At 45.4% G+C, this 27,125-nt stretch overlaps 1 protein-coding gene across 3 annotated transcripts in view; it reads left to right on the top strand.

Moving 5' to 3' along the window:
- LOC147445493 (monosaccharide-sensing protein 2-like) overlaps positions 1 to 26,411 on the top strand; it is a 29,600-nt gene extending 3,189 nt beyond the window's left edge. For 2 of the 3 annotated variants that reach the window (XM_086525003.1, XM_086525002.1), the window contains 4 exons: positions 20,065 to 20,631; positions 21,010 to 22,004; positions 22,192 to 22,379; positions 25,420 to 26,411. In XM_086525003.1, the coding sequence (XP_086381129.1) occupies positions 20,065 to 20,631; positions 21,010 to 22,004; positions 22,192 to 22,379; positions 25,420 to 25,885 (2,216 nt within the window). In that variant the 3' untranslated portion in view covers positions 25,886 to 26,411. The remainder of the gene's footprint in view (positions 1 to 20,064; positions 20,632 to 21,009; positions 22,005 to 22,191; positions 22,380 to 25,419) is intronic. The other variant, XM_086525004.1, reaches the window with a different exon arrangement.
- Positions 26,412 to 27,125: the final 714 nt, after the last annotated feature.

Genomic DNA, 27,125 nt, shown 5'->3' with positions numbered 1-27,125 from the left:
CGGAAACTTGGAATGGGAACGGGGAACGGAGACCTGAAAACGGCCATTCCCTGTTACTATGCGGCTGATGTTCACCTCTGGGTTGGACAGAAGAACATCCCACCTCCCAATCTGTAGTGGAGTCCTGGACGTCGTGAATATCATCCCAATCCTCCTACATAGGCTTATCCTCATGTGTAGATCCTCCTGCCTCTCCAAGCACCTCTGCCTCTGCCTCCCATCTCCCACTGAAGAAAAGGATCTGTCACTTTAGATGCTGACTTGCAAAGCATTCTTAAGTTTGCACTGACAAAAACAAGGTCATTTGCTTTCTCCACTCCAAGTCGGTTTCTCTTTCTAGATGCAATGTGGCTATATACACTCCAGAGTTGCTCCAAGCAAGAGGAGCTAACCGCTTGGCTGAGAATGCGGACGGCAAGTCACTGAAGATCGGGACCATTTGAACCATTTTCTTGCCACCACAAGGCGGAGGAAATCTTGGTTCGATCAATTTGGGCATTGGCTGTCCCAAATGATCCTTGCATATTCCTGTAAAATGCAAGCTGAGACTTGATTTTGCGTTGCATGTCACGATCAGGGTGAAGCTTCTTCAAGATGGTGTTCCAATTGTGTACCTCCGAATCATGCTCCTGTCCTTCACCCTAGAACTCTGGGTCCAACACAAAAGGTGCACCATGAAGAGGTGAACTATAGGCATTCCACATGCTACTACTGCAAAGGTCTTTGATTTCTTCGAGCCTATTTGGGTTCTTCTCATGATCTTCAAGCGCCTCGACCATGCGATCCATTGCTTCATAGACCTTGCCAATGCAAGGTTGCATACTATCCATCACTCTAAGCAAGTGGATCACTGGTTTCACCATTTTGTCAATAGTCTTTAGAGACTCCCAGAACTCAGGATCCTCTACCTTCCCTGTACAAATGAGCCCTGCGACTTTACTTGCATGGGAAGTCTCAGAAAACTTTGTACTGATGAAGAGCTGCCGCACTACACTTTGACACTCTACAAAGCGGCTTACCATTAGATAGTTGTAGGCGAAGCGGGTCTCACAATACTTTAGAAGCACTTTTTCCCCCGACCGCTTCAAGAACTCGGCTCGTATGTCGTGGTTGTTGATGAAAGCAACCACCTTGGACGTGGATGCAATGAGAGGCACTATCCAAGGTAGTTTGTTGAAATCCTTCAAGAGGTTGTTAAGGCAATGTGCCATGCAAAAGGACACCGTGATATGAGGATAAGCGCCTTCCAAAATAAATCTGGTTGCTCTGTTTGATGCCTCCCCAGTGGTGACTAGACCTATCACAAGGTCCGACCCAATGGTCTCTATGGTGGAGGCCCACTCACTCGCAAGGACATTTGGAGATTTTCCTGTCTCCGTGGCGTCATGGGAGTGGGAAAAATACATCTTTCCTTTGGAATAGGCAACATTTCCATGGTTGGACCTCCTCCTCGTGTTGCTCCATCCATTTGCAATGAGGGTCACGCCATACTTCGTCCATTGCCTCTTCATGTTGAGGGTTGCCATCTCCACAACGGCCTTCTCTCTATCGAGTAGCGTAGTGCGGAGGGTCTCGGAAGAGGGTGGCACATAGCGTGCCTCATACTCTCCAATCCTCGTGCACATTGTCTTGAAGTACTCCGACCTACACAATGCACACAAGAGGTATTAGGATTTACTATTTAGATGAGAATGAGAATCGAGATGGCAAATCATGAGAAAATGATAGTCTTCTCGAGCCTTTATGAAGGGGATGTGATCATGATAGAAAAAACGTGCAACACTTGTATCCACATCCTCCTTCCTTTTTGGATCCCAAGTGGCATGTAAGGTGCGTTGGTGAGGTTTGGGAGTGGAGACCGGAGTAGTATTAGGCATTGAGAATGGCGATCAAAATGATGTAGCCCCCGTCTTCGATGTTGCCGCATTACTATCATCACCGACCGACGAAGAAGGTGTAGAAGAGGGAAAAACCAAGTCGTTGGGGTCGATTGCGGGACGTTTCGGCTTGGCCGCGTCTTTCTCTTCTTTGTTGGCTTTGATGGCGGCATCCTTGGCTTCGAATACCTTCAACAATTGCTCGTTGACCGCCTTGCATATTGCTACTTGTTGTCCCTCTAGCTTAAGGAGGTGAGCACGTACTTTAGTTGTGCCGGATTGCTGTTCGAAGCCGCATAGTTTGCACTTCCATGCACGTGCACCATTGGCCTTTCCCAACACTCAGGAATGCACTTTGTCCCACCATGAAGCTTCATCCTTCTTCTTCTTCGCGCCCAAGGGCACACGGTCACTTGATGGGAAGCTTGGGCCATGAGACGAGAGAGAGAGAGAGAGAGAGGTTGCGGTGTGGAGCTTGAAGCCTTGAAGCTTGAGGGCTTGACTCTTGAGCCTTCAGGCTTAAAGCCTTGAGGCCCAAGAGAGAGGGAGAGAGACGAGAAGAATGAAGGCTTGAGCCTTGCCCAAGGGATGCGGAGAGAGTTGAGACTTGAGAGAGGCTTGATGGAGAGGGCCGAGGCTAGAGGCTAGAGCATGTGAACTTCAATGAAGCCACCGACGGTCGACCTTGGCCTTGAAGCCTTGAGGGAGGGATGAGGTTTAGAGGAGGCCTTGAGCCCTTATATAGGATAGCCCCCTCATGCCCTCTCCCAAGCGCTCAAAAACACTGTCTCAAAACAGTCGTTTTTTAAAATAAAGGGTCATATTTTTTGAAATTAAAAATCGGCCGTTCCGGATCCTCGCGTTCCGCGTTCCGACCCCTCGTTCCAGCCGTTCTGTCGGACGTTTCGGTTATGTCCCCGGGCGAAACGCCGTTTCGTTCCTATATCCATTCCGGGCGTTTAGCTCGAGCGGGAACGCGTTTCGGGAATGGCAGGGGCCCGTTCCGACCGTTCCCTGTCACTCTGGTTGTCACAAAGTGATGACGTGGCTGCCCGAGAGCAGAAACCCTAACCCTAGCTGCTGTTGAAAACCCTAATTTTGGAAACCCTAACCGTAAAACCTGCAAACCCTAAAACCTGCCAGAAACCCTAAACCTAACCCTAATGGCAGCATGGTAGAACTCGGAAAATTCGGAGATATGATGACGTGGCACCGTACGGCAGGATTCCGCTTTTTGCGACGCAACTTACGACGGATTTACTTTTGTACGCAATTGCAAAGCCAGAGAGAGAAAGAAACTTTGCTTTATTTTTAGAAGCTCAAGAGAGCTTGTGAGAGAGAAAGAGCCTCTGTTTATTTTTAGGCTTTTGATTTGAAGCTTTTGGAGCTCTGCTTTTGGCAACCCTTGTAAAATAAATAAGTGGAATGGGCTCCCACTCTGCAGAGCATCTGGACGCAGAGTCTGAGAGTGAGACCCAACCACTCTTGTACTTTGAACATTGATTAATACAAAAAGAAATACCGAAAGGGGCGCCAGTCTTTGGGGCCAATATCTCTAGGCACGGAACTCTGCCGGGCCAGTGCAAATCTATTGTGAACTGTGAACTATTTTGAAGTGGTTATTCGGTGCTGTCGCGATTGATTCTTGACTTGGAGTGTCCAAGTCTGTTACAGTGGTATCAGAGCGTGGCCGATTTCTCTTCTATGGGAAATCCGATCCCAATTTTTTTTTCCGCGGCACCTATGGCTTCACTGCTCACAAGACATATTCAGAGAAGGAATTAGAAGAGGTGGTTGATGCACGGATTGCTCAGCTTTTTGACGCACAGAACAAAGCTAAAAAGCATGGCAAAAAGCAGAAGAAAGGCACTGACTTCCTGGGTTATTTGGGTCGTCAATCGACATTTGATAAGGCAAAGAAACAGAAGAAGCGTGTTCGATTTGAAGGAGTACCAAGTTCTTCTTCTTCTTCTTCTTTTGACAGTTCTTCTAACTCTTCAGATTCGAGCGAAGAAGATAGAAAAGGCAAAAAACGAAGCAAGAAACAACGCTTCGGAAAGGGCAAGAAAAGGCAAAGAAGTCTAAATCTCGCTCAGTGAGTGAGAGTTCTACAGAGGACTCGTCTATAGACGGTTCAGACTCTGACGACGGCAACTTTTATGCGAACAAGAAGAATTTTTATAAAGCCAACCAATATGACTTTCTGGAAGATAAAAGCACGAAAGTCCGAGAGTTTAAGGAAGGTGGACAGTCAATCAAATTTGACACTTTTTCAGGATATAAAGATGCTTCGAAGGCTTTGTCTTTTATACAACAGTTTGACATCGCTTTCGCGGGAGGACGCTACTCAGAGTACTCCAAGATTCGGAGAGCTGCCTCTTATTTTAAGGGGAATGCTCGAACTTGGTGGTCCACGCTTCTTTTAAACAAGACTGCGCCAGTTAAATGGCTGAAATTTAAAAAGCTTTTTATTTCTTCTTGGTTGACTCAAGAGTATGAACGCGATATACGAGCTGCTTGGAACCATCTTCGATGACCAAGAGAGATTTAGTGGATGCTTACTGCGAGAGATTCTGGAGCTCTTTTCTACCCGCCTCTTCATTCAAGAAGATCTCGTTCAGAGAATAGATTGAGCGGTTTACCTTGGGTCTACCTACAGAGATCCGAGATCACTGCTTGGAACAGAAGTCAGCTTCTATTCAGGAGTTGATGAGTCATGCGAAGTGGGGTTTTGCCATTCACTCTGGCAAATTTCACCCTATCGGCCTATGAGTTTATGCATTCTTACGCAACAAAATAGTACCTGGGATACGAGCAGCATATGCTGTTTTGGATTCATGTGCTTGTAGTTGTTCAAAAATAATAAGAAATCTCCTTCGGGGGGGGGGGGGGGGGAACTAGCCCATCTTCTTGTCCCTAGTGCTGTGTGCGTCTTTTGTGTCATATGCTCTTTATCTTTATGTGTGGAATCTCTTTGAAAAAAACTTGATCAATTTGAAAGTATTAAGTGCACGCTTTTGTTTCTGTGACAACCACCGTACTTTTAACTACGGTTGTCGCTTAAGGTTTACAGAACTTCAGGTGCTCTACTTGGCCGCCTTCACCAAATATCTGTTCCCCTCATATGTCACCTGTGCTGTTTGCGACAATTTCTTTCCTTTTGTTTTGTTTGCTGTTTTGCAGGTATTTTTCTCATGGTTTCTGTTTGTTTAGCTTGCTTGCTTGTATGCACCTTATTTCTTTTGTGTGCTTCTTGTGCTTGTGGATCTGCATGTTGCATGTGCTTGGGGTGAGTGCGTTTTGCATGACTGCTTGTGGTTGAGGTGTGTGTGCGTGAATGTTTACCTGTTTTGCCTGTTTATTGCTTGTTCTTTTTGTTTTTCCTCCTGGTTGATGGGTGATTTAGGTTTGGAATTGGTTTGGGGTGGGTGGGGGCTGGTGGGTGTGCTGGGCGGTTCTTGCCTCACCTTCAAATTTGCACCATTTACTGCTTTTGCTTGCAGGTTGAAGAACGTTAAAGCCCCGTTGATCATTGCTGGAGATGGCTATAGGATCTCTCTCTCTCTCTCTCGGATTTTTGGTGCAGAGACTTCTTGCGGCGGTGATGTCTCTTCTATTGGGATGCGCCGTTGTATACGGCCTTGGAGATCTGGAGTTGGCTGTCAGAGATTTTTTGGTGGAGTTTTCCTCCTCTCGTCGTTAGGGTGGCCCGTTTCTACTTCAGCTCTCCGTGCTAGATGCAGCGGAATGATTGTTTGCGCTTTGCTCAAGATGAGTGCTCCGAACTGTGCTCAAGGTTCCTTTTGTTCTTATGGAAGGTAGAGCCTTCCGTTCTTAATGAGAGAATGCTATGATCACAAACAAGTGAATGGACACTGTGCGTGCAAGTGTATGAGACTGAGAGATAGAGAGAGAAGAGAATACGACACTAGAGACGTAAAACCCTCCTTCGAAGGCCCCACTCTCGTCGGCGAGAGTGGTCTACTTTTGATTGCACAAAGTGGTACAATGCGTATGCAATGGACTGATGCAACTTGGACTATGCCGATGACGACGGTGATGACGACGACGACTTGATGGCTGAAATCTGTGGTCTTCTAACTGCTGAAATTCGGGGCTGTTTCGGTGGCTGAAAATGACTGTTTTGGCTGCGTTTCATGGCTGAAATTGGGGGAACTTCTGCAACCAATTGGGATGAATCTGCTACCTTTTGTATATGCTGAAAACATTGAGTACTCGGCTGCAGAGCAGGCTGAAAACAAAACGCTGATGATGCTCTGTCGCTTAGCCAAAAACGCTGATGGGCTGAACTGGAAAAACGCTAGCAAAGCTGGAATTTGATGGCGATGAGAGGGATCTGCAGTCGCTAGGTATTGCTGGTGAGGATGACGATCCAGACAATGCTGAAAACGCCAGATCTTGGAGGGTCGCTGCTGGAACCAAAAACTCTAGCCAATGGAGAAGGTAGCGCCAAGGTTGGGGGGGGGTTCTGCAGTTCTGCTGAGAAGTTGCCTGTTGAGCGGGGAGCTCCTGCTGCCTCTTCTGCCAGAAAGTGCTAACTTGGGTTTGCTTATATATTAACTTAGCAAAATTGCTCTACCTACTTTTGCTGGAAAGTCACTTAAAAATAATAAATGAAAATACCAAAAATAGGGAAAATAGGCTAAATGCACTGGAAAATTCCCATGATTGAATTTGATGGATTCTGAAGGGAATACTGATGATCATGCTGTGTGCAACCGGAGGATATGCATCTATGCTAAGTGACTGGGCATGCACGGTCTACGAATAGACTCACAAAAGTGCCATATCACTTCTAATTTGACTGGACTGACTGAACCCTGATCATGCTGTAGCTTGTCCACGGACACATAGGGCTGGATGTGTCACGTGACATCCCCTCCTTTTTAAAGTGAGGTACTAGTACCGAATTGTATGGCGTCGAGGAAGATCGCCAATAGCATCCGGAATCTTGGAAGGGACTCTTCGCCGGCCCACTCTGATGTGTGGGTCGTGCGGTACTTGAACTTCATAAAGGTCTGCAACGCTTGCTTCTTTGGGCCGTGCCGAAAGCGACACAAAATCTTTTGAATCTCCTTCCTTGCGTCAACTTCGTCTAGAGTCCTGTTTCTTCCGTCTTCAAGAATCTCCATGGCTGAAAATTCCTGAAACCATCTCCAACACAAAACCATGAACATACCTATTCCATGTAAAGTGAAGGAAAAAAATCTTGTCTTCGCTAAAGACTGTGTATGCAATGTAGATGAACATAGAGACGGAGTGACAACCCGTTCGTCAAACACATGCAAACAATGCGATCTAATCTTTTCTGTTTGATCAAAATCAATCAACTGTGGCAAATCACAATGGAAATGCCCATGCTTGGTGCTCATACTATCATGTGCTCTTTTGGAAACCGTGTCATGCCAAGGAAGAGACATGGAATGTGACTTCCTTACATACATACTTTTCAGCTTTTCATGAACAATCCGCATACATTCCTGCTCATTCATGAGTGAAACGTGCTCAACGTACAATATGTCATGCCTAGGAAAAGGGATCACATAACGATGTTGACTAAAATACAGGAAACCTTCACGAATGAAACACTCGAACAATGCGTGCGTATCAATCATGCGAACACATAATACTTCCTGTGAGGGTGCTTTTGACCAAGGCTCGAGAGCCAAGATCGCTTCTTCTTGAATGATCGAATCGTCTTGTGGGGGTTCTTTGGACCTCGACTCGAAAGCCAAGATCGGATCTTCGTGATTGATCGAATCTACAACGAGGTTAGCTTCGCTAGGAAAGGCATCCACTAACACATCATGCTTGTGAACAACCACATCATCTTCATGCAATTCATCATGCTTGTGAGAAGTCACATCTTGATCATGCAAATCATCATGCTTGTGAGAAATCACATCTTGATCATGCAAATCATCATGCTTGTCATTGTCATCCAAATCATTATGCAAATCATTGGCATCCAAATCATCATGCTTATCATTGTCATTCAAATCATCATGCAAATCATTGTCAATTAAATCATCATCATGCTTCACACAATCATGCAAATCTTGTGTGTCATGCTTTGGAGAAGAAGAGACTGAGAGTCTCCTTTTCCCGATCCTGTTGAATCTGTGCCTGCATTTGAGAAAAGAGTCGCAATATCGCTTGCATTCTTGCTTTGGTCTCGCGGTCATATTCTGCTTGTGTTGCTTTGGCTTCCAAGCGTGCTTGCTCGCTCTCACGCGCTATGGCTGCCATTCTTTCTTGGTACTGGCGCTCTATGGCTGCCATGTCTTCTTCGTAGGCTTTTCTTTCTGCTTCTCGTTCGGCATCTCTTGCTTTGTCTTTTAACTTCTTGTCCATCATCCTCTTGTCGAAACCCTCCACAGGAGTTAGTGCAATCCTTGTCGTAGTTGGGGAAGGGGAACCTCCTGGTGGGGAAAATTCTTCTTCGCCTCTCTCATGCTCACCACCTTCCAAGCGAAGTATCCATTCCGCTTGGAGTGATGACCATTCTGAAGTCGTGGGTTCTTGGGGATCTTGGGTTCTTAAGTTCTTGAGGTTCTTCTTTGGCTTGCAAATCGCGTTTGAGAAGGATCTTCTCTTCACCCGAGTTCTACTCCTTTCCGCGGGCGCACCCCTTGGCGGCCTTGTGCTCACACCAAGGTTGCTTTTTCCTACCTCACGTCGATTGGCCGGCCGCTAAGTGCACGGTCTGCTCTCAATGAGTGAAAAGAGACACAAGCGGAGGCTGGACAAGCCCTTCTTTCTTGGGATTCCTGTCACTCTTCAACAAAACACGATTAGGAATCGCCACGCCCAAGTAAACTTGGGTTCGTGCGAACGCAACAAGCAAAAAAAATTCTTGTGGTTCTTTCCTTGAGTAGTGCAGAACACTTCCAAAGCTTTGATACCAATGTAGATGCAGCGGAATGATTGTTTGCGCTTTGCTCAAGATGAGTGCTCCGAACAGTGCTGAAGGTTCCTTTTGTTCTTATGGAAGGTAGAGCCTTCCGTTCTTAATGAGAGAATGCTATGATCACAAACAAAGTGAATGGACACTGTGGTGCAAGTGTATGAGACTGAGAGATAGAGAGAGAAGAGAATACGACACCAGAGACGTAAAACCCTCCTCCGAAGGCCCCACTCTCATCGGCGAGAGTGGTCTACTTTTGATTGCACAAAGTGGTACAATGCGTATGCAATGGACTGATGCAACTTGGACTATGCCGATGACGACGACGGTGATGACGACGACGACTTGATGGCTGAAATCTGTGGTCTTCTAACTGCTGAAATTCGGGGCTGTTTCGGTGGCTGAAATTGACTGTTTTGGCTGCATTTTCATGGGCTGAAATTGGGGGAACTTCTGCAACCAATTGGGATGAATCTGCTACCTTCTGTATATGCTGAAAACAGAGTACTCGGCTGCAGAGCAGGCTGAAAACAAAACGCTGATGATGCTCTGTCGCTTAGCCAAAAACGCTAGCTAGATGGCTCCAAAAACGCTGATGGGCTGAACTGGAAAAACGCTAGCAAAGCTGGAATTTGATGGCGATGAGAGGGATCTGCAGTCTCTAGGTATTGCTAGTGAGGATGACGATCCAGACAATGCTGAAAACGCCAGATCTTGGAGGGTCGCTGCTGGAACCAAAAACGCTAGCCAATGGAGAAGGTAGCGCCAAGGTTTGGGGGGGGTTCTGCAGTTCTGCTGAGAAGTTGCCTGTTGAGCGGGGAGCTCCTGCTGCCTCTTCTGCCAGAAAGTGCTAACTTGGGTTTGCTTATATATTAACTTAGCAAAATTGCCCTACCTACTTTTGTTGGAAAGTCACTTAAAAATAATAAGTGAAAATACCAAAAATAAGAAAAATAGGCTAAATGCACTGGAAAATTCTCGTGACTGAATCTGATGGAGTCTGAAGGGAATACTGATGATCATGCTGTGTGCAACCGGAGGATATGCATCTATGCTAAGTGACTGGGCATGCATGGTCTACGAATAGACTCACAAAAGTGCCAGATCACTTCTAATCTAGACTTGACTGGACTGACTGAACCCTAATCATGCTGTAGCTTGTCCACGGACACATAGGGCTGGATGTGTCACGTGACACTCCGCCACTGTCTTTCCTCACTCCCCTGCTGCTAGCTTTTGTTGTATCTATCACCCATCTTTTGTAACTTTGGATCACTGGTAGTTTTTTCCCTATGGTTTGTAATCATTGAATATCTCGAGGGTTTTTTCATTATCAGATCCGCTATGTGTGTATGACTACGGGCTAATGTAATGCCTTCGGGCTTGTAATTTGGATCACGTAATACAAAAGGGTACCAAGCCCCACTTTTTTTTTTTTTTGACAGACTTGGACACTCCAAGTCAAGAATCAACCGTGACAGCACCGAATAACCACTTCAAACAATTCACAGATCACAATAGATTTGCACTGGCCCGGCGGAAGTACAAGAGAGTGGCTCGGGTTTCACTCTCAGACTCTGCGTCCAAATGCTCTGCGAAGTGAAGGCCCAAGCCACTTATTTAAAGGTTTACAAGGGATGCCAAAAGCAGAGCCCCAAAAGCTTGAAAGCAAAAGCTCTTTTCCCTCTCTCACAAAGAGCTTTTGAAAGCAAAAGCAACTGCTCTCTCTCTATTTCTCATTGCATAGGGAAAGCATCAGAAAATTGCGTTGCCCAGAAAAGCAGCTCGCAAATCCCGCCGCAAATCACGGAAATCCGTATCAGCTGCTTCCACATGGCATCCCGGCAGAAATTAGGGTTTGTTGCAAATTAGGGTTTCTGGCATATTTTAGGGTTTGCAGGAATTTTAGGGTTTCAGCCAGAAATTAGGGTTTCTGCTGTCCGCCACGTCATCACTTTGTGACATACTCCCCCCTCTTGAAAGCATTGTAATCGACTGCGATTACGCTTGCAAAACCGACAAAAGCCATAAACCGTCTTAGCAGACATTGACTGTTAGTACCTACGTACTAGGGACACACATCTAGCACATGTACCAAATCGACAGTCACATCACACGACATCACAGGACATCACTAGACATCATAGGACATCACATGACATTCAACATTCATTCGGATCTTAGACCATGATTTATCGGCAATGTAGCTAGCAATCACATCTAGGTCCAATCGGGACATCATCGATGTCCGATTGACTAACCCCTATTGCAACCATGTCTATTCGAGATCAATCAGACCAAAATGCTGCAATCATTTCGTCTATCAGTTCCTGCACTCAAAAGAAGTGAAGAAACAAATCAGTATCATTATCAGGAATTCCATTTCATAAAGTCATCCAGTAGAATACTGTCAGCTCTCAGTATCCCTGAAGCTCAAAGAGACATCAGCGACTTTAGTATCAAAATCAAGGCTGTTGACAAGAGGCGGAGTAACTCCCCTCTTTTGCATCCCACTGCACTAGATCTTCGGCCAAGCTGAATTTCTGGGTTCTGTTTGGAGTAGACTATGCTAAACCAAAACATTGAGGTAAAGTTTCACAATCCGAGGAGTATCTGCTAGGTCCTCCTCCATCCACTTCGCATCAAATGCAGGAAAGTTCTTGAACTTAACCAAGAACCGCCTTCGGACTTTACCTTTCTTCGTATCCCTACGTGCCAAAATCTGTTCAGGAACAAGGGTCTCCTCGTTTTCTTCCACTTCGGGTTGCTCATCAGGCTCCCCATCATCAGGCACATCACCCTTAAAAGGTTTCAAGAGACCCACATGGAATGCATTGTGAATCCTCCAAGTATCTGGCAGTTTCAATCAGAAGGAGACATCAGTTATCTTTTCAGTAATCTGGAAAGGTCTGTAGTATCGCATACTAGGCTCCTTTCCCTTTTTCTTTCTTAGGCGTGCCTTCTCAAAACGTAAGAGCACCCAATTATCCTCCTTCAATTTCAAGTCGCGACGATGGCGATCCGCTGTCTTTTTCTGTCGTTCTTGAGACTTCTGCAAAGTCTCGCGAACCTTGGCAAAAGCCGTATCCAAATCTCGCGAATATTCATGCGCTTCAAATATCTAATCTTTTGTGCTTAGGAAGGATGGAACCTTCACAACACTTTCAACAATCTCAAATGCCGTCTTCCCCGTCGAAGATACAGTCGAAGAGTGTATCGTGTTATTATAGGCAAATTCCACCAAAGGTAAGTTCTTTTCCCATTGAGTCTTCTGATCCGAGATACAAGACTTCAATAAATCTAAAACCACTGAATTGGCAATCTCAGATTGCCCGTCAGTCTGCAAGTGGAACGATGGCGAGAACTGCAACCGCGTGCCCATGTTCTCCCAAATTGCCTTTTAAAACAAACTCGTAAATCTGTGGTTTCTGTGGGAGACAATCGCCTCAGACGTGCCATGTAATCGGAAAATCATCGTGATCATTCTGTGTTCTCGGGAGATCAAACATGACATCCATTGCAATACTTTCCCAGGGGTGGGTGGGTATGGGTAAAGGCTGTAACAATCCCTGTGCCTTATGCCTGTCAAACTTGACCTTCTGGCATACTGCGCACAAACTCTTCCACATCCTTTTTGAGTCTCGGCCAAAAGAAGTATCTCTCTACCCCTTTCATGGTGGTAGCAATGCCGCGGTGACCCGTAAAAGGTGGACAGTGGCATTCAGTCATAACCTTTTCCCGCAACGGCTGTGTAACGCACGACATAGTCTTCTCATCAAGTAGCCTTCCCGAAGGGAGTATCCAGCTTTTGTCTCCCCATCCCGTATCCGTGTGAAAATATTTGCTAAATCTGTATCTGTGGCATACTGATCGACCATATCCTCGAAGCTCCTATGATGTATCGTGGAAATAGCCAGAACCAACAGCTTCCGAGACAAAGCATCTGCCACCACATTCTTCTGTCCCTGCACATGGACAATCTGGAAGTGAAACTGTGACAAGATGTTCGCCCACCGTATCTGCTTTTCCGAAAGCTGCTTCTGTGGCAAGAAGTATCGCAAACTCTGATGGTCTGTAAAGACAGTAAAATCCGCTCCAAGTAGGTAATGCCGCCACTGAGTAAGAGCATGGATAACCACCAAAAGCTCTTTCTCATAAATCTGTGCTATCATCTCCGGCCTAGAGAACAATCGGCTCCCGTAAGCAATGACACGGCCTTCTTGCATCAAGACCTCACCCAGACTACGACCATAAGCATCACAAAATACTTCAAATGACTTCTGCAAGTCCGGCAAAGTCAAATCTGGTCCTTCAGTCAATTTCTCTTTCAATGTCTGAAAGGCAGTCACCTCTGTGGATCCCCACGAGAAAGGGACTCCTTTCTGTATCAAGATGTGCAAAGGGGAAGCAACCTCTGCAAACTTTCGAATGAACCGTCTGTAGTACGAACACAGTCCCAAGAAGCTTTCAACTTGATGGACATTCTTCAAATCGGGCCAATCACGGATAGTGTCTATCTTGGCCGGATCCATTTGCACTCCTGTTATTGCTGAGACAAAGTGTCCCAAAAAAAATGTATCTCTGAAGCATATGATCTCTGTGTTCTGCTTCATTCTTGGAGAAAACAATGATATCATCAAAGAAAGTGCCAACAAATAGCCTGTACTCTTGAAAAATCCTGTCCATCATCCGGTTAAATGTCGCAGGAGCATTGGTTAAGCCAAAAGGCATCACCAACAACTCAAATAACCCAAAAGTCATCCGAAAGGTTGTCTTGTAGACGTCTCCCGGCGCGGTTCGGATCTGATGATATCCACTCTTCAAGTCAATCCTGCTAAAGCACGAGGATCCCTGTAACCTGTCGAGTATATCATCGATCCTAGGAATCGGAAATCTGTTCTTTATGGTGATTTTGTTGAGAGCGCTATAATCGATGCACATTCTCCAAGATCCGTCTTTCTTCAAATCCAACAACAATGGAGAGCAATACGGTGAAGTACTATGCTGGACAAGACCCTTTTCCAAGAGGTCTTTCACTAAGTTCATAATCTTTTCATTCTGTACTCGGCTCACAAAGTAAGGTGGCCGGTTCGGTGGCGTGCTTCCAGGTATCAGATCAATGGTTTGATCTTCAAGCCCTCTGAAAAGCAATCGGCATGAGTGTGGAGAAAAATCTTGGCGTTCTTTTGATTAGGTCAAAACATAATCAACCTTTATCCATCGTTCAATTCTCTCCTTTAAAAATGACTAAGAAACTGAAGTTCATCAAGTACAATCTCTAAGCCCTTCATTTATCAAAGTCGCTTTCTCGGCTCGGTAGTCAACCACGGCGTAGTTCTTGTGGTACCAAGGGATCCTGAGTAGAACGTTACTCGCGTGCCCTGAACACCCCTGTCATTGCAAACGAAGTTTGCCAATGCTTGGTGTAATGGCAACATCCCATCCGGGTGCCGGTTGAACTACCTCCGCTTGTGGCGTCAGTCTGTCGAGCGTAATTTCCAAATCGAGCGGCCAATTCCAAGTGAAAAGAAGTTGGCCTTGGCTCCTTCAAAAGAGCTTCCTGATCCTTCACTTTGCCCCAAAAGCGGCAAAGTTTGTACTTTCATTCTAGATTTGGTGAAGGTCCTATGCCATATGGTACCAGTTCTGCTTTTCTATCTGCCTTTTCTGCCACGTTCCTCAGCTTCTCTCGAACTCTTAGGCCTTTCGTCGTCTTTATCATTCTGTTCTTTCTGTGCCTTTTTAGGGCACTTCGCGGAGATATATCCATGTTCCCCGCATCCAAAGCACTTCCCCTCTCTGAGGAAGCGAGCTCTCTCCTCAGGAGTAAGCTTGGGTCGTGCATCCTTTTTCTCTGGGTTGCTCTTTTTCTTTCTACTTTCATTCCCAGAAGTCTGTTCGGCTCGTTGTGTCATGGCCTCATCTGTGGGGTAGGTCAGACTGCCATAGCGAATTGCAAAGCCCCGCTTCGCATGACTCATCAACTCCTGAATAGAAGCTGACTTCTGTTCCAAGCAGTGATCTCTGTAGGTAGACCCAAGGTAAACTGCTCAATGTGTTCTCTGAACAAGATCTTCTTGAATGAAGAGGCAGGTAGAAAAGAGCTCTAGAATCTTTCATAGTAAGCATTGATTGTATCTTTCTTGGTCATCCGAAGATGGTTCCAAGCAGCTCGTATATCTCGTTCATATTCTTGCGTCAACCAAGAAGAAATAGAAAGCTTCTTAAATTTCAGCCATTTAACTGGCGCAATCTTGTTTAAAAGAAGCGTGGACCACCAAGTACGAGCATTCCCCTTAAAGTAAGAGGTAGCTCTCCGAATCTTGGAGTGCTTTGAATAGCGTCCTCCCGCGAAAGCGATGTCAAACTGCTGTATAAAAGACAAAGCCTTCGAAGCATCTGAGTATCCTGAAAAAGTATCAAACTTGATCGAGTGGCCACCTTCCTTAAACTCTCGAACTTTCTTGCTTTTATCTTCGAGAAAGTCATACTCGTTGGCTTTGTAAAAATTCTTCTCATTCGCGTAGAAGTTTTCATCATCAAAATCTGAGCTGTCTGTAGACGAGTCCTCAGTAGAGCTGTCAGTCTCTGGGTGAGATTTAGCCTTCTTTGCCTTTTTCTTGCCCTTTCCGAAGCTTTGTTTCTTGCTTCGCTTTTTACCTTTTCTGTCTTCTTTGCTCGAATCTGAAGAGCTAGAAGAACTATCAGAATAATAATAATAATAAGAAGAACTGGGTACTCCTTCAAATCGAACACGCTTCTTCTGTTTCTTTGCCTTGTCAAAAGTCGACTAACGACCCAAATATCCCGGGAAGTCAGTGCTTTTCTTTTGCTTTTTCCCGTGCTTTTTGGCTTTCTTTTGCGCGTCAAAAAGCTGAGCAATCCGTGCATCAACCACCTCTTGTAATTCCTTCTCTGAATACATTTTGTGATCATAAGTTTTCTTGAGAGCGGGTTTCAGGGGTGGTGTAGTGGTTTTCTGTCACTGTGCATGCACTTTCCGAAAAGAAGTCTCGCTCATATATTTTGCTAATTTCGGATCCTTCGCAAAACTGAGCATCATCTTTATTGCATCGCCAATCAATTGACGACGCTTCATCTCTCTTTGCTCCGCCTGAGTAGGTCGAGGCCGGCCATACTCTCTGCCGGAATCTTCGTTGTGATCCCTGCCCGCATCTCCAGATGCAGAGGGAGTCGAGTAAACCTTGTGTGAAGCCATAGGTGCCGCGGAAAAAAAATTTGGGGATCGGATTTTCCGTAGAAGAGAAATCCGCCGTGCTTTGATATCACTGTAACAGACTTGGACACTCCAAGTCAAGAATCAACCGCGGCAGCACCAAATAACCACTTCAAACAATACGCAGATCACAATAGATTTGCACTGGCCCGGCAGAGTTCCGTGTCACAAAGCGGGCACCACGTGCCAATAGAAAAGAACAGACTGAACAGACTTTTGGCACTTCAATAACAACTGAACTGAAAGAGAGGGAAAGACGATAAGCGACACGGAGTGGCGGAATTCCACCCCAGAGAGTATTGGCCCCAAACCTTGGCGTCCCTTTCGGTATTTCTATATATTGCATCAACACAGTACAAGCCGGTACTCCAAGCTCTGCACCTTCTCCAGGAAGCATGCCAGAGAATGAGCCCTAGCCTCATATTTAAAGGCCCTTGGCCTAAAAAGCAGTTACAGTAAAAAGCTTTTAAAACTCAAAAGCTTCTGGTCCAAAAGCAATGCAAAAGCTGCCAGCGTAAATCACTGAAATCCGTACAGCCTGCCATGTCATCATGCCAGTGCAATTTTCAGAAATCAGCCACGTTGTTGCAGTTTTACGGTTAGGGTTTCCAGAATTAGGGTTTCAGCAGTTAGGGTTTCTGCCAGAAATTAGGGTTAGGGTTTTCTGCTCTCGGGCAACCACGTCATCACTTTGTGACACTTCTTCTGTTACTTGTTCTTCTTAGGGTTTAGGCTCCTCGGCCACATCTGTAAGTTGGCTCCATTCTTTAGGCTTTGACACGTCAGCAGTTTGTTACATCTCCCCTTCTTGAAAGAAAGTAATCGTCCTCGATTACAGCATATTTGCAAAACAACTCAAGTTAGCTCAAAAATTTCCGAGGGACATTCCGAGGGACAATCAATTTGCTCTTTTTATTAAGGAGTTAGCTTCTCCTTTCTGCTCTTTTGATCAAGGAGTTAGCTTCTCCTTTCGGCTGTTTTGATCAAGGAGTTAGCTTCTCCTTTCTGCTCTTTTGATCAAGGAGTTAGCTTCTCCTTTCGTCGAGATCGGAACTCTTGATATTCCGGCGTAGTAAAATTAGCCATCACACCCAGACCGTACTGATCTTCCACGGGTGTCTTGATGCACTAAAATTACATACCCAGGTACTCTCATCCAATTTGGAATATTCAGTAATTGGCACATCACAATGCAACACAAATGCTCACATATGCATGTTACAAGACACAACAAACAGCGCCGCTGAGCACTCTCCCGAGACAAACGGTCTGCGGTATGAAGCTACTCAACGACTACCTCGTCACTCCCCCCGCAAATAAAGGTCCAGGCCATGAGCTCAGAGGACTGTACAACCAAACGCTCCCCAGACCGCAGTCTGCGTCGCTCGGAGGTTCAAGCATACAACCAAACGCTCTCCAGGCATCGGCCTGCGTCGTTCGGAGGTTTTCTAGCATACAACGGAACGCTCCCCAGGCATCGGCCTGCGTCGTTCCGAGGTTCAAACAATACCAAAACAGTATTTCTCACTTCTCCACCCGGCGTAAAATCACCAATCATTGAAATTAGTATCAAACCAGAGTAACAATTCAAATCGGCACCAAAACAGGTCCAAAACAGATACCATCCATTTCAAACAAATTCAAAACAGGATCACCAAACAAGATCAAACAGAACTCAAACTTAAAAAGCAATCTCGACATTAGTCGAGCTCGAAAAGTCGACTTACTTTCCATCTTGAAACCTGCACCAAAAATTAGGGTTAGGTTCTTTTCATGAGGTCGTAGCCGCGAGCACAACATGGTCCGTTAGCTCTTGGACAAACAGTGTTGCTTTGGCGGCGATGGTAGTCCCAAGATAGCAATCGCACTAAACCTCCATGGTCATCTGCTCGTGAAGAGACATCTACTGAGAGATGTCGAGAAATTTCAAGATATAATCTGCTAGGGTTTCCATGGCAAGCATTTTAGGATACCCCATTCTGCCAGAAGTTGCACTCCGAAGGAAGATGTCAGAAACCATATAACTTCGGGCATTTTTTTTTTTTTTCCTTGAAAGCTTGCCAAGTACTTGGAGTATGCTGCTTGGTAGCTGTAGAAATCAACATCTGCATGGCACTGCTTCTAAGAAAAACAGTGACTTGAAACAAATCTGGATCCTTCCCTTGCAAGTGATCTTAATTGGCTTATGCCCTGTAAGACATGCGTGGTGAAGACAGGAGCGCGCCCGATGCACCAGGAAGTAAGGGTGGGAGTGGCTGATACCTCAAATATAATTCAATTCCAATAGCTCTGCCTGCTCTTTTGTAGGACTTGTATGGTTTCAGAAAAGCACACGCGTGATGCTCTGATACCACTGTCACAAGGCGGGCACCACGTGCCCAATAGAAAAGAACAGACTGAACAGACTTTTAGCACTTCAATAACAACTGAACTGAAAGAGAGAGAGAGATGACAAGCGACACGGAGTGACGGAATTCCACCCCAGAGAGTATTGGCCCCAAACCTTGGCGCCCCTTTCGGTATTTCTTTATATTGCATCAACACAGTACAAGCCGGTACTCCAGGCTCTGCACCTTCTCCAGGAAGCATGCTAGAGAATGAGCCCTAGCCTCATATTTAAAGGCCCTTGGCCTAAAAAGCAGTTACAGTAAAAAGCTTTTAAAACTCAAAAGCTTCTGGTCCAAAAGCAATGCCAAAAGCTGCCAGCGTAAATCACTGAAATCCGTACAGCTTGCCACGTCATCATGCCAGCGCAATTTCCGGAAATCAGCCACGTTGTTGCAGTTTTAGGGTTAGGGTTTCCAGAATTAGGTTTTGCAGGTTTTAGGGTTAGGGTTTTCAGAATTAGGGTTTCAACAGTTAGGGTTTCTGGAATTAGGGTTTCAGCAGTTAGGGTTTCTGGCAAAAATTAGGGTTAGGGTTTTCTGCTCTCGGGCAATCACGTCATCACTTTGTGACACTTCTTCTGTTACTTGTTCTTCGTGGGGTTTAGGCTCCTCGGCCACATCTGTAAGTTGGCTCCATTCTTTAGGCTTTGACACGTCAGCAGTTTGTTACATTCCGTGCCTAGAGATATTGGCCCCAAAGACTGGCGCCCCTTTCGGTATTTCTTTTTGTATTAATCAGTTCAAAGTACAAGAGAGTGGCTCGGGTTTCACTCTCAGACTCTGCGTCCAGATGCTCTGCGAAATGAAGGCCCAAGCCACTTATTTAAAGGTTTACAAGGGATGCCAAAAGCAGAGCCCCAAAAGCTTGAAAGCAAAAGCTCTTTTCCCTCTCTCACAGAGAGCTTCTGAAAGCAAAAGCAACTGCTCTCTCTCTCTTTCTCATTGCGTAGAGAAAGCATCAGAAAATTGCGTCGCCCAGAAAAGCAGCCCGCAAATCCCGCCGCAAATCACGGAAATCTGTACCAGCTGTTGCCACGTGGCATCCCGGCAGAAATTAGGGTTTTCTGCAAATTAGGGTTTCAGCCAGAGATTAGGGTTTGCTGCAAATTAGGGTTTTTGGCAGATTTTAGGGTTTCACCCAGAAATTAGGGTTTCTGCTGTCCGCCACGTCATCACTTTGTGAGATATATATATATATATATATATATATATATATATATATATATATATATATATATATATATATATATATATATATATATATATATATATATATATATATATATATATATATATATATATATATATATAGAGAGAGAGAGAGAGAGAGAGAGAGAGAGAGAGAGAGAGAGAGAGAGAGAGAGAGAGAGAGAGAGAGAGAGAGAGCGCTGGTTGGTTAGTTAATTTGCCAAGGATTCTTGAGTTTGCACCAGAAAATGATATGACAGCCACGGGCAATTATGAGTATCTCCACTGAAAAGACAAAATATTCACCAGAAAATACAAGGGTTTAATAAGCGTTCACATGAGATGCGTACTTTTAACAACACTTACATGTTCTTCTGCATGTTTGGCTCCTAGCATTTGCACTATGGTTATTCGGGTGAATTGATCTTGTTCTCATGTGCATTGCAGGTGCTTTGCTCTATATAGAGCCTGAGTTCAATTTGGATGTGCAGCCAGTCCTGGAAGGGGCCGTTGCAGCTGCATCACTGATAGGTGCTGCTCTCAGCACAACATTTGCAGGATCTGGAGCAGATTGGCTAGGCCGACGAAAGATGCTATGCATTTCTGCAGCACTATATTGCATTGGTTCCTTGCTCATGCTGTGGTCCCCAAATGTGTATCTGCTCTTGGCAGCTCGCATAGTGGATGGTGTTGGAGTTGGACTAGCTGTGACTGTGGCTCCCTTATATATTTCTGAAGTTTCTCCAGCAGATATACGTGGAGAATTAAATACATTACCTCAACTCCTAGGTACTTCAGGAATGTTTCTGGCATATTGTATGGTTTTTGGCATCTCTTTGACTACCAGTCCTAATTGGAGAATGATGCTGGGGCTTCTGCTCATTCCTTCTTTTTTGTACCTCGTTCTTGGGCTATTTTACTTACCGGAGTCTCCAAGGTGGCTTGTTAGCAAGGGTAAGACAAAAGAAGCTAAGGAAGTTCTACAGCGGCTTCGAAATAAAAAAGATGTGTCAGGTATGCCTTGTTTGACCATTTGCTAGTGTGAGCAGCAGCAACTTATTTGTTTTGTCCAGGAAAAGGCACTGTATTGGGATATTTTGCCTGACTTCTTTGTATGATTGTATGAAAGATAAAGTCAAATGACAGCAGCTTTAGGGCTATAGCATATAATTAGACCCTTGGCGCATATTTGCATTGGCATTCTTTTATCTCAGCGAATGCAATAGATTACAATTTGAGTTTTGTACCAATTTTAGAGTCATTAATCTCCAGTGCAAATTCTTTGAATAAGGTGTAGGAGGCTTTCATGGGAGTTTTCTATACCTGCGTTTTTGCTCTTTGCTCCATCATTTGTGAGGTCACTTTGTGTGTGCGATTTTTTGTTTCTGCTAGGAGAGATGGCCCTTTTAGTGGAAGGTCTGGGTGTTGGAGAGAATCCGGTTCTTGAAGAATATATCATTCAGCCCGCTGATTTACTGGAGGATGATGCCCTTAATCTCAAAGATGACAACCATGTAACATTTTTCACCCCTGATGATGGTAGCGCATGGATTGCAAAGCCTATCTCTAGCTTTCCTGGTTCACAAAGTGGGTTTCTTTCAAGGCCTGCCAGTGTTACTCATCAGGGAACTCCGGCGCTTGTTACCAGTGCCTCTTTCATGGATTCAACTGTCACCTTGATGGGAAGTGTTACGGGCTCTTTTGTTGATCATTTTCATGGTATCATGCCTAGCTATACTCGTGAGAATCACTTAGAAGCCGTTGACGATTTAAAAGTAGATGAGGAGAGTGGGGACAGGATGCGAGAGGCCAGTGGATATCACTCAGATGTGAGTGATGTTGATGCTGATTTGACAAGCCCTCTACTTTCAAGTCCTCTATTCTCAGGACGCAACAGTGAACCTTGGGATGATACAGATCTACATAGAGGAGACTCTTTTAAGTCGAACAGAGCAGTAGGGGCTAGTACAGCACCACCAGAAGGCGTTGTTGGGTCACTTGGGAGTGTGGGTGTTGGTGGCGGTTGGTATTTGGCTTTCCAATGGACAGGCCCTGAGGGGACTGAAGGTAAACGAGAACATGGAAGCTATAAGAGGGTATATCTGTATCAAGAGCCTCAGATGGCTGCGACTGGAATGGGCTCTTCATATTCACTTCCTCTTCCTCGTTTTGGCAGTACTGTGGGCGAGGTAGAGTCCATCCCAGCGGCTGCTATTGTTAGCTGGCCTTCTCAATATGGAAAAGGGATTGTTGCAGATAAGCCTGTTGGGCCCGCACTGCTGCATCCAGCAGAAACTGCTACAAAAGGGCCAGCATGGTCTGAATTGCTTGAAGGTGGCGTCAAACAGGCGCTCATTGTTGGAGTTACCTTGCAGATTCTTGAGCAGGTAAAACGTCTCTGCGCTTGATCCATATGTAATGTTCTGCTCTGTTTCTTCTGTGTACTGTGTAGGTTAAATGGTTTTGGGTGGTATAATTAAGTTTTGACTTGTTTAAGTGGCAAAGACAGTTTGCTTATGTTATTTGGGTCTTCAGTTTCTTCATGTAGCTAACTTGGGGAATTTTGTTGAGTAGTTTGGTGGTATTAGTGCCGTTCTCAGCTTCACACCCAAGATACTTCAAGAGTCTGGTGCAGAGGTGCTACTGTCCCAAATGGGCATTGGATCTGATTCAGCTTCTATTCTAGCTAGTGCTGCTACAAGTTTGGTGTCAATTCCTTTCATTGTCTTGTCGATGCGCCTCATGGATGTAGCTGGTCGAAGGTAACAAAGTTGCTTGACTTTTTGTTTCCCTTGCTACTGCCCCGTGCATGGCTTTTGAGAGCAGAGGTCACTTGTCTGATATTATATAAATGAGCAATGTATTCTTTGGTATTGCCAGCATGAGTAGGGGTTGTCTGACCTTGTCCATATACATGAGCTTATACTCGCGTAAGCTGTAAATTTAAGATCGCTCAAGAAATGAGTGCAAAAGCAAAGAGAATGGTCTTGGTTTTTTCAATCTCAAGATTTAGCATTAGAGAACAAACAATGATTTGAAGGTATTCATTTAAAACCATCATTTCCTGATCTCCAAAGCTAAATAAACCCAACCAAACACTAAGGCCTCTGCTAGGCAAACAAACTGAACTAAACATATCAGTCAATATTACAAATATGAAATAAGAGCATTTTCAACGTTTATCTTTGAAAGAGATATCGGTTAACTCTCCATAAGAAATCTCACATCTAACAACCACCAAGTATTTAACCAGAGAAACCCAAGCGCTGAATTACAAGCCTAAACCTCCAAACCTCAATGATGTCCGCTCTCTCCCCTTCTTACCCCCCCCCCCCCCCCCCCCCCCCCCCCCCCCCCCCCCCCCCCCCCCCCCCCCCCCCCATGATTGGACACACATTGGCACGGTTGTACGCATCCATTCTTGAGCAGCAACTGAGTAGATGGGCAGAGAGGGAGGGAATGTGTGCAGCTGGGCAGGGAAGGTTTTTCTATTCTTGACCATACCTTGACAGTCAGGGCCATCATCGAGGAGGGCACATCCCATGGGAGACGGATCTATTGTAGCTTTGTGGACTTCCGCAAAGCATTTGACACAGTACCCAGCGCTAGATTGATGCGCAGATTACAGGAGATGGGAGTACCCACAGAGCTCATTTGGGGGATAATGGCATTGTAGAGATCAGTAGTAGGGCATGTACGGCGTACGCATCTCAGAGGGTCTATCTACACCGGTTCACTCCACCATTGGGTTGAAGCAAGGCTGCCCGCGCTCTCTTACTCATGTATGTGGATGAGGTTTCTGACTACATTGAGAGAGATGGTGATAGAGGTGCACCGTTGGCAGGGACATGGATTCCGCTATTGCTATATGCTGATGATATTGTGTTGATCTCCGACTCTCCGGAGGGGTTGCACCGTCACTTGGATGCTTTGCATAGGTTTGCCCATGAAAGTGGTTTGTCTGTCAACCTTGGTAAAACCAAGGTCATGTTATTTAATACCACCCCATACTGGATTAGGAGGTCAACGACCGCATTCACATACGGCCAGGAGATAGTGGAGTATACAGATGCTTACACTTACCTTGGAGTGGTTTTACTGGACCAGCATTTTCATTGAGGAGAGCAACAGAGATTAGATTGACCAGAGCCCATTCGGCATTGGGTAGATTGGAGAGGATGTGTTCACAGGTTCAGTTTTAGGAGCCTCGGACAAAGCGCTGGCTCTTTTGACACTTTGGTGGCTTCTGCATTGCTCTATGGAGCTGAGATATGGGGGCCTTCATTGGATCATCACGGGAGGACAGATTGCACTGATGGATGGGGGGACATGGAGAAGCCTCTGGTCTCTATGATCTCGCGGCTCATTAGAGCCAAGGCTTCAGTACCACGTGCCATTATCCGAGTAGAGCTAGCTGCCCCCCCACTAGTGGTTGAGGCACTCACCAGATCCGTCTCCTTCATACACCGCATGTGGGAACTTCCCAGAGACAGATACGCCGGGCTTTCCTCTCGACAATTAGCCATGCAGGGAGATACATCATGTTGGTATGGGGAGATGACATCATGGTTTCAGGCGCACGGGTTCAGCATAGACAGATTGCCCCCCTTCTAGTACTCACTGGATGCACCCTCTCTGACTCTTACACGATCTGAGATTACCAGGCTCATCCGCCAGGACCTGACTCAGCTAGACACCAGGAGGACATGGATACAGCCAGCACAGGAGCTGGGCACGAAGATGGCTTTCTACAGAGAGCATCTTCTCCAGCTTACGGCAGACGGTTTTGTGACGAGGCCCAGATACATGGACACCCACTTGTCTCATGGGATATGGTGTGCTATTGGCCAGATAGGCACATCTTCACATCAGCTGCGGATCGAGACTGGGAGATACAGTGGAATACCAGCAGAGGCCAGGACATGCCCCCTGTGTGACATGGAGCCTGAGACAGAGTTGCACTACGCATGCCACTACCCCGTCTACTACGAGATACGAGGCCGCTTCCATTGCTTGTTCAGAGAGGGCTTTGGACCACTCTCCAAAGTCATGAGGTACGAGGATCAAAGATGCCTGGGTTTGTTTTTGCTCGAGCTGCGCAGACACAGAGAGAGCCTGATGAGAGGAGAGGCCATCCAGTCTCAGAGACACATCACAGGCTTCTTTAGAGCAGACACTGGACACCCGGAGGGGCTACTACCACAGCAGAGCTTGTCGCCTCACACCAGAGGCACACTGATCGACCGAGCGACTGAGCTGGGGAGATCCAGACGCCCACGATTACGGAGGACTACACAGCATCGACGGAGGCTACATCAAAGGATTCGGATCACTTTGGCCCGACATGCACGACGCCCGGTCAGATTGCTCACCATGGAGGAGATTGATGAGATTCGTCAGCGACTGATGCTGGATCTCATGTGACTTGTGATTTAGCTATCCCAGCTACCTGCTTAGTTCTAGGATTCCATAATATTTTTATTTTTCATTTTGTTACTCTGACTTTGTATCATATCCACCACATTGTAACACTCTGGTCTCATAGGTCATTTTGGCCTTTTGAAGACGTTAATATAACATTTCATTTCGTTTCATTCATTTCTCTCTCTCACACGCAGGTTCGCTCGCTCGCTTGCTCAGTCACATTCGTGCGCATGCTCACACCCTAGAAATACTATCTGTTGTTTGTTCAACAAAACTTTTCGTTCTTTTTGGGCAGGCTGTCATAAATTCTTTAACATTTCTTATGCTTGTTTAAATAATAATCTGCTAACTATGCTGCGTTTCATGCTGAAAATGCAGGAAAATTCTTCTACATACACTCCCGGTCTTAGTGCTAACTCTGTTGTGCCTTATCATCATCAACCTTGTTCCTACAAGTGAAGCAGTTTTTGCGACAGTGTCTGTTCTCAGTGTGGTAGTGTATGTCATCTTCTTTATGGCAGGTTTTGGCCCCATCCCAAACATGATTTGTGCCGAAATCTTTCCGACAAGAGTGAGAGGTGTCTGTATCGCTATTTGCCAGGCTGCTATGTGGGTAACAAACATTCTGGTGACAGAACTCTTTCCTGTTTTGGATGCAACCCTGGGAATCGCCAACACCTTTGCAATTTTTGCAGTGTTCTGCTTTATAACCTGGATATTTGTTTACTTCAAGGTTCCAGAAACCAAAGGTCTGCCTTTGGAGATTATCGTGGAGTTCTTTGCATTGTCCGCGGCAGAAAAGAAAAAGTCTGCAAGTACAACAGAAAATGAAGGGGAGGTATGAAATGGCTTGTTGCCATACATGACATATAAGGATCACTTTGTAAACTTACACACCAAAGGTCTTCCATACACGTCTCTCTCAACAGTCAAGTTGAGGTATAACGTGGAAGGTGCAGGAGCTTTGACAGCTTAATAATGAGAATCTTTGTCCTTCAAAGGGTCAAGCGCAATTGGTGAAAGCCATGGGGGAATTTTGAGAAGGGAGGTATGGTTTTGGCTATAAATAATTTGAAAGTTTTGTAGATTCGAGGTATGAAGCAGGATCCAACCTTAGAGACAATTGACAATGGTATTGAGCTTTAACAAGGGTCGGCTTGATCTCAATTTTGGGGGAGCATAGCTTAACTCCTGTTGCAAGTGAGCTTACTGGCACATTACTGCCATATTGAAGTCGATATTTGGGTTCTCTTCAGAATGTTATTTGTAAACTGATGTAAAGCTGATGGATTCGATTAAGCCAATTGCGGCAATCACTTGTAAATGATTCAAATTTTGATGTTGCAATGAGAATTGGGAAGCTTACCATATGTTGCATGTATTTTGCTCTCAGGAGGAGGCAGCTAAATGTGTAAATATTCTGAAATATTGGATCTAATGGGATGCATTTGTGCGTGTGTGGTTTTGGGGGGGGGGGGGGCGGGGGGGGGGGGGGTGGTGTGAGTGATGGAGTGTGGAGAGGATGGTCAAGAAAATCTCTAAAGAATGTTTCAGGCAGCCCAGGGTATCTATTGGAGACTTTGCCATTGTGTGTATTGCTGATTTCATGCTTGACTATCATTTCATGTTGATAATTGGGTCTTCATAATTTGTATGCGACGGTGGGGGGTCTTTTAAAGGGCCTCAAAAGGTTAATGTGGAAATCATTCTATAGTTGCTAATAGGTGGGCAAATCTAGCCTAAAAGACATTACCAATGACTTGGCAAATACAAAATAGTCCTTAAAAGTGAGGAGTAAGCATTGGTATCAACACTCTTAATCCTACGGTTTTCAATCATCAATGTGAATTGCCTTTCAAAAAACATGAGCTCTTTTGTGTTCGCTCACATGTTTAGTGTATTATGTTTGTGAGTATTTTTTAGTACGTGTAAATGTTATGGAAGTCAATAATGACAAAATCTTAAGTTGTGTTTGTTGTTGTTTTAATAAGCCTAGTAAAACGGCGCCGGCTTCGGCGACGGCATGGCCCCTCTTACCCTCAAACCCCTTGCTCTTACTTAGCATCTCTCTCTCTCTCTCTCTC

The sequence above is a fragment of the Adiantum capillus-veneris genome, chromosome 12 (assembly GCF_014529385.1).
Source record: "Adiantum capillus-veneris isolate H3 chromosome 12, ASM1452938v2, whole genome shotgun sequence".
NCBI classification, from domain to species: domain Eukaryota; kingdom Viridiplantae; phylum Streptophyta; class Polypodiopsida; order Polypodiales; family Pteridaceae; genus Adiantum; species Adiantum capillus-veneris.
Note: the sequence above shows the minus strand (reverse complement) of the source record. Positions and strands in the feature narration are given on the sequence as shown.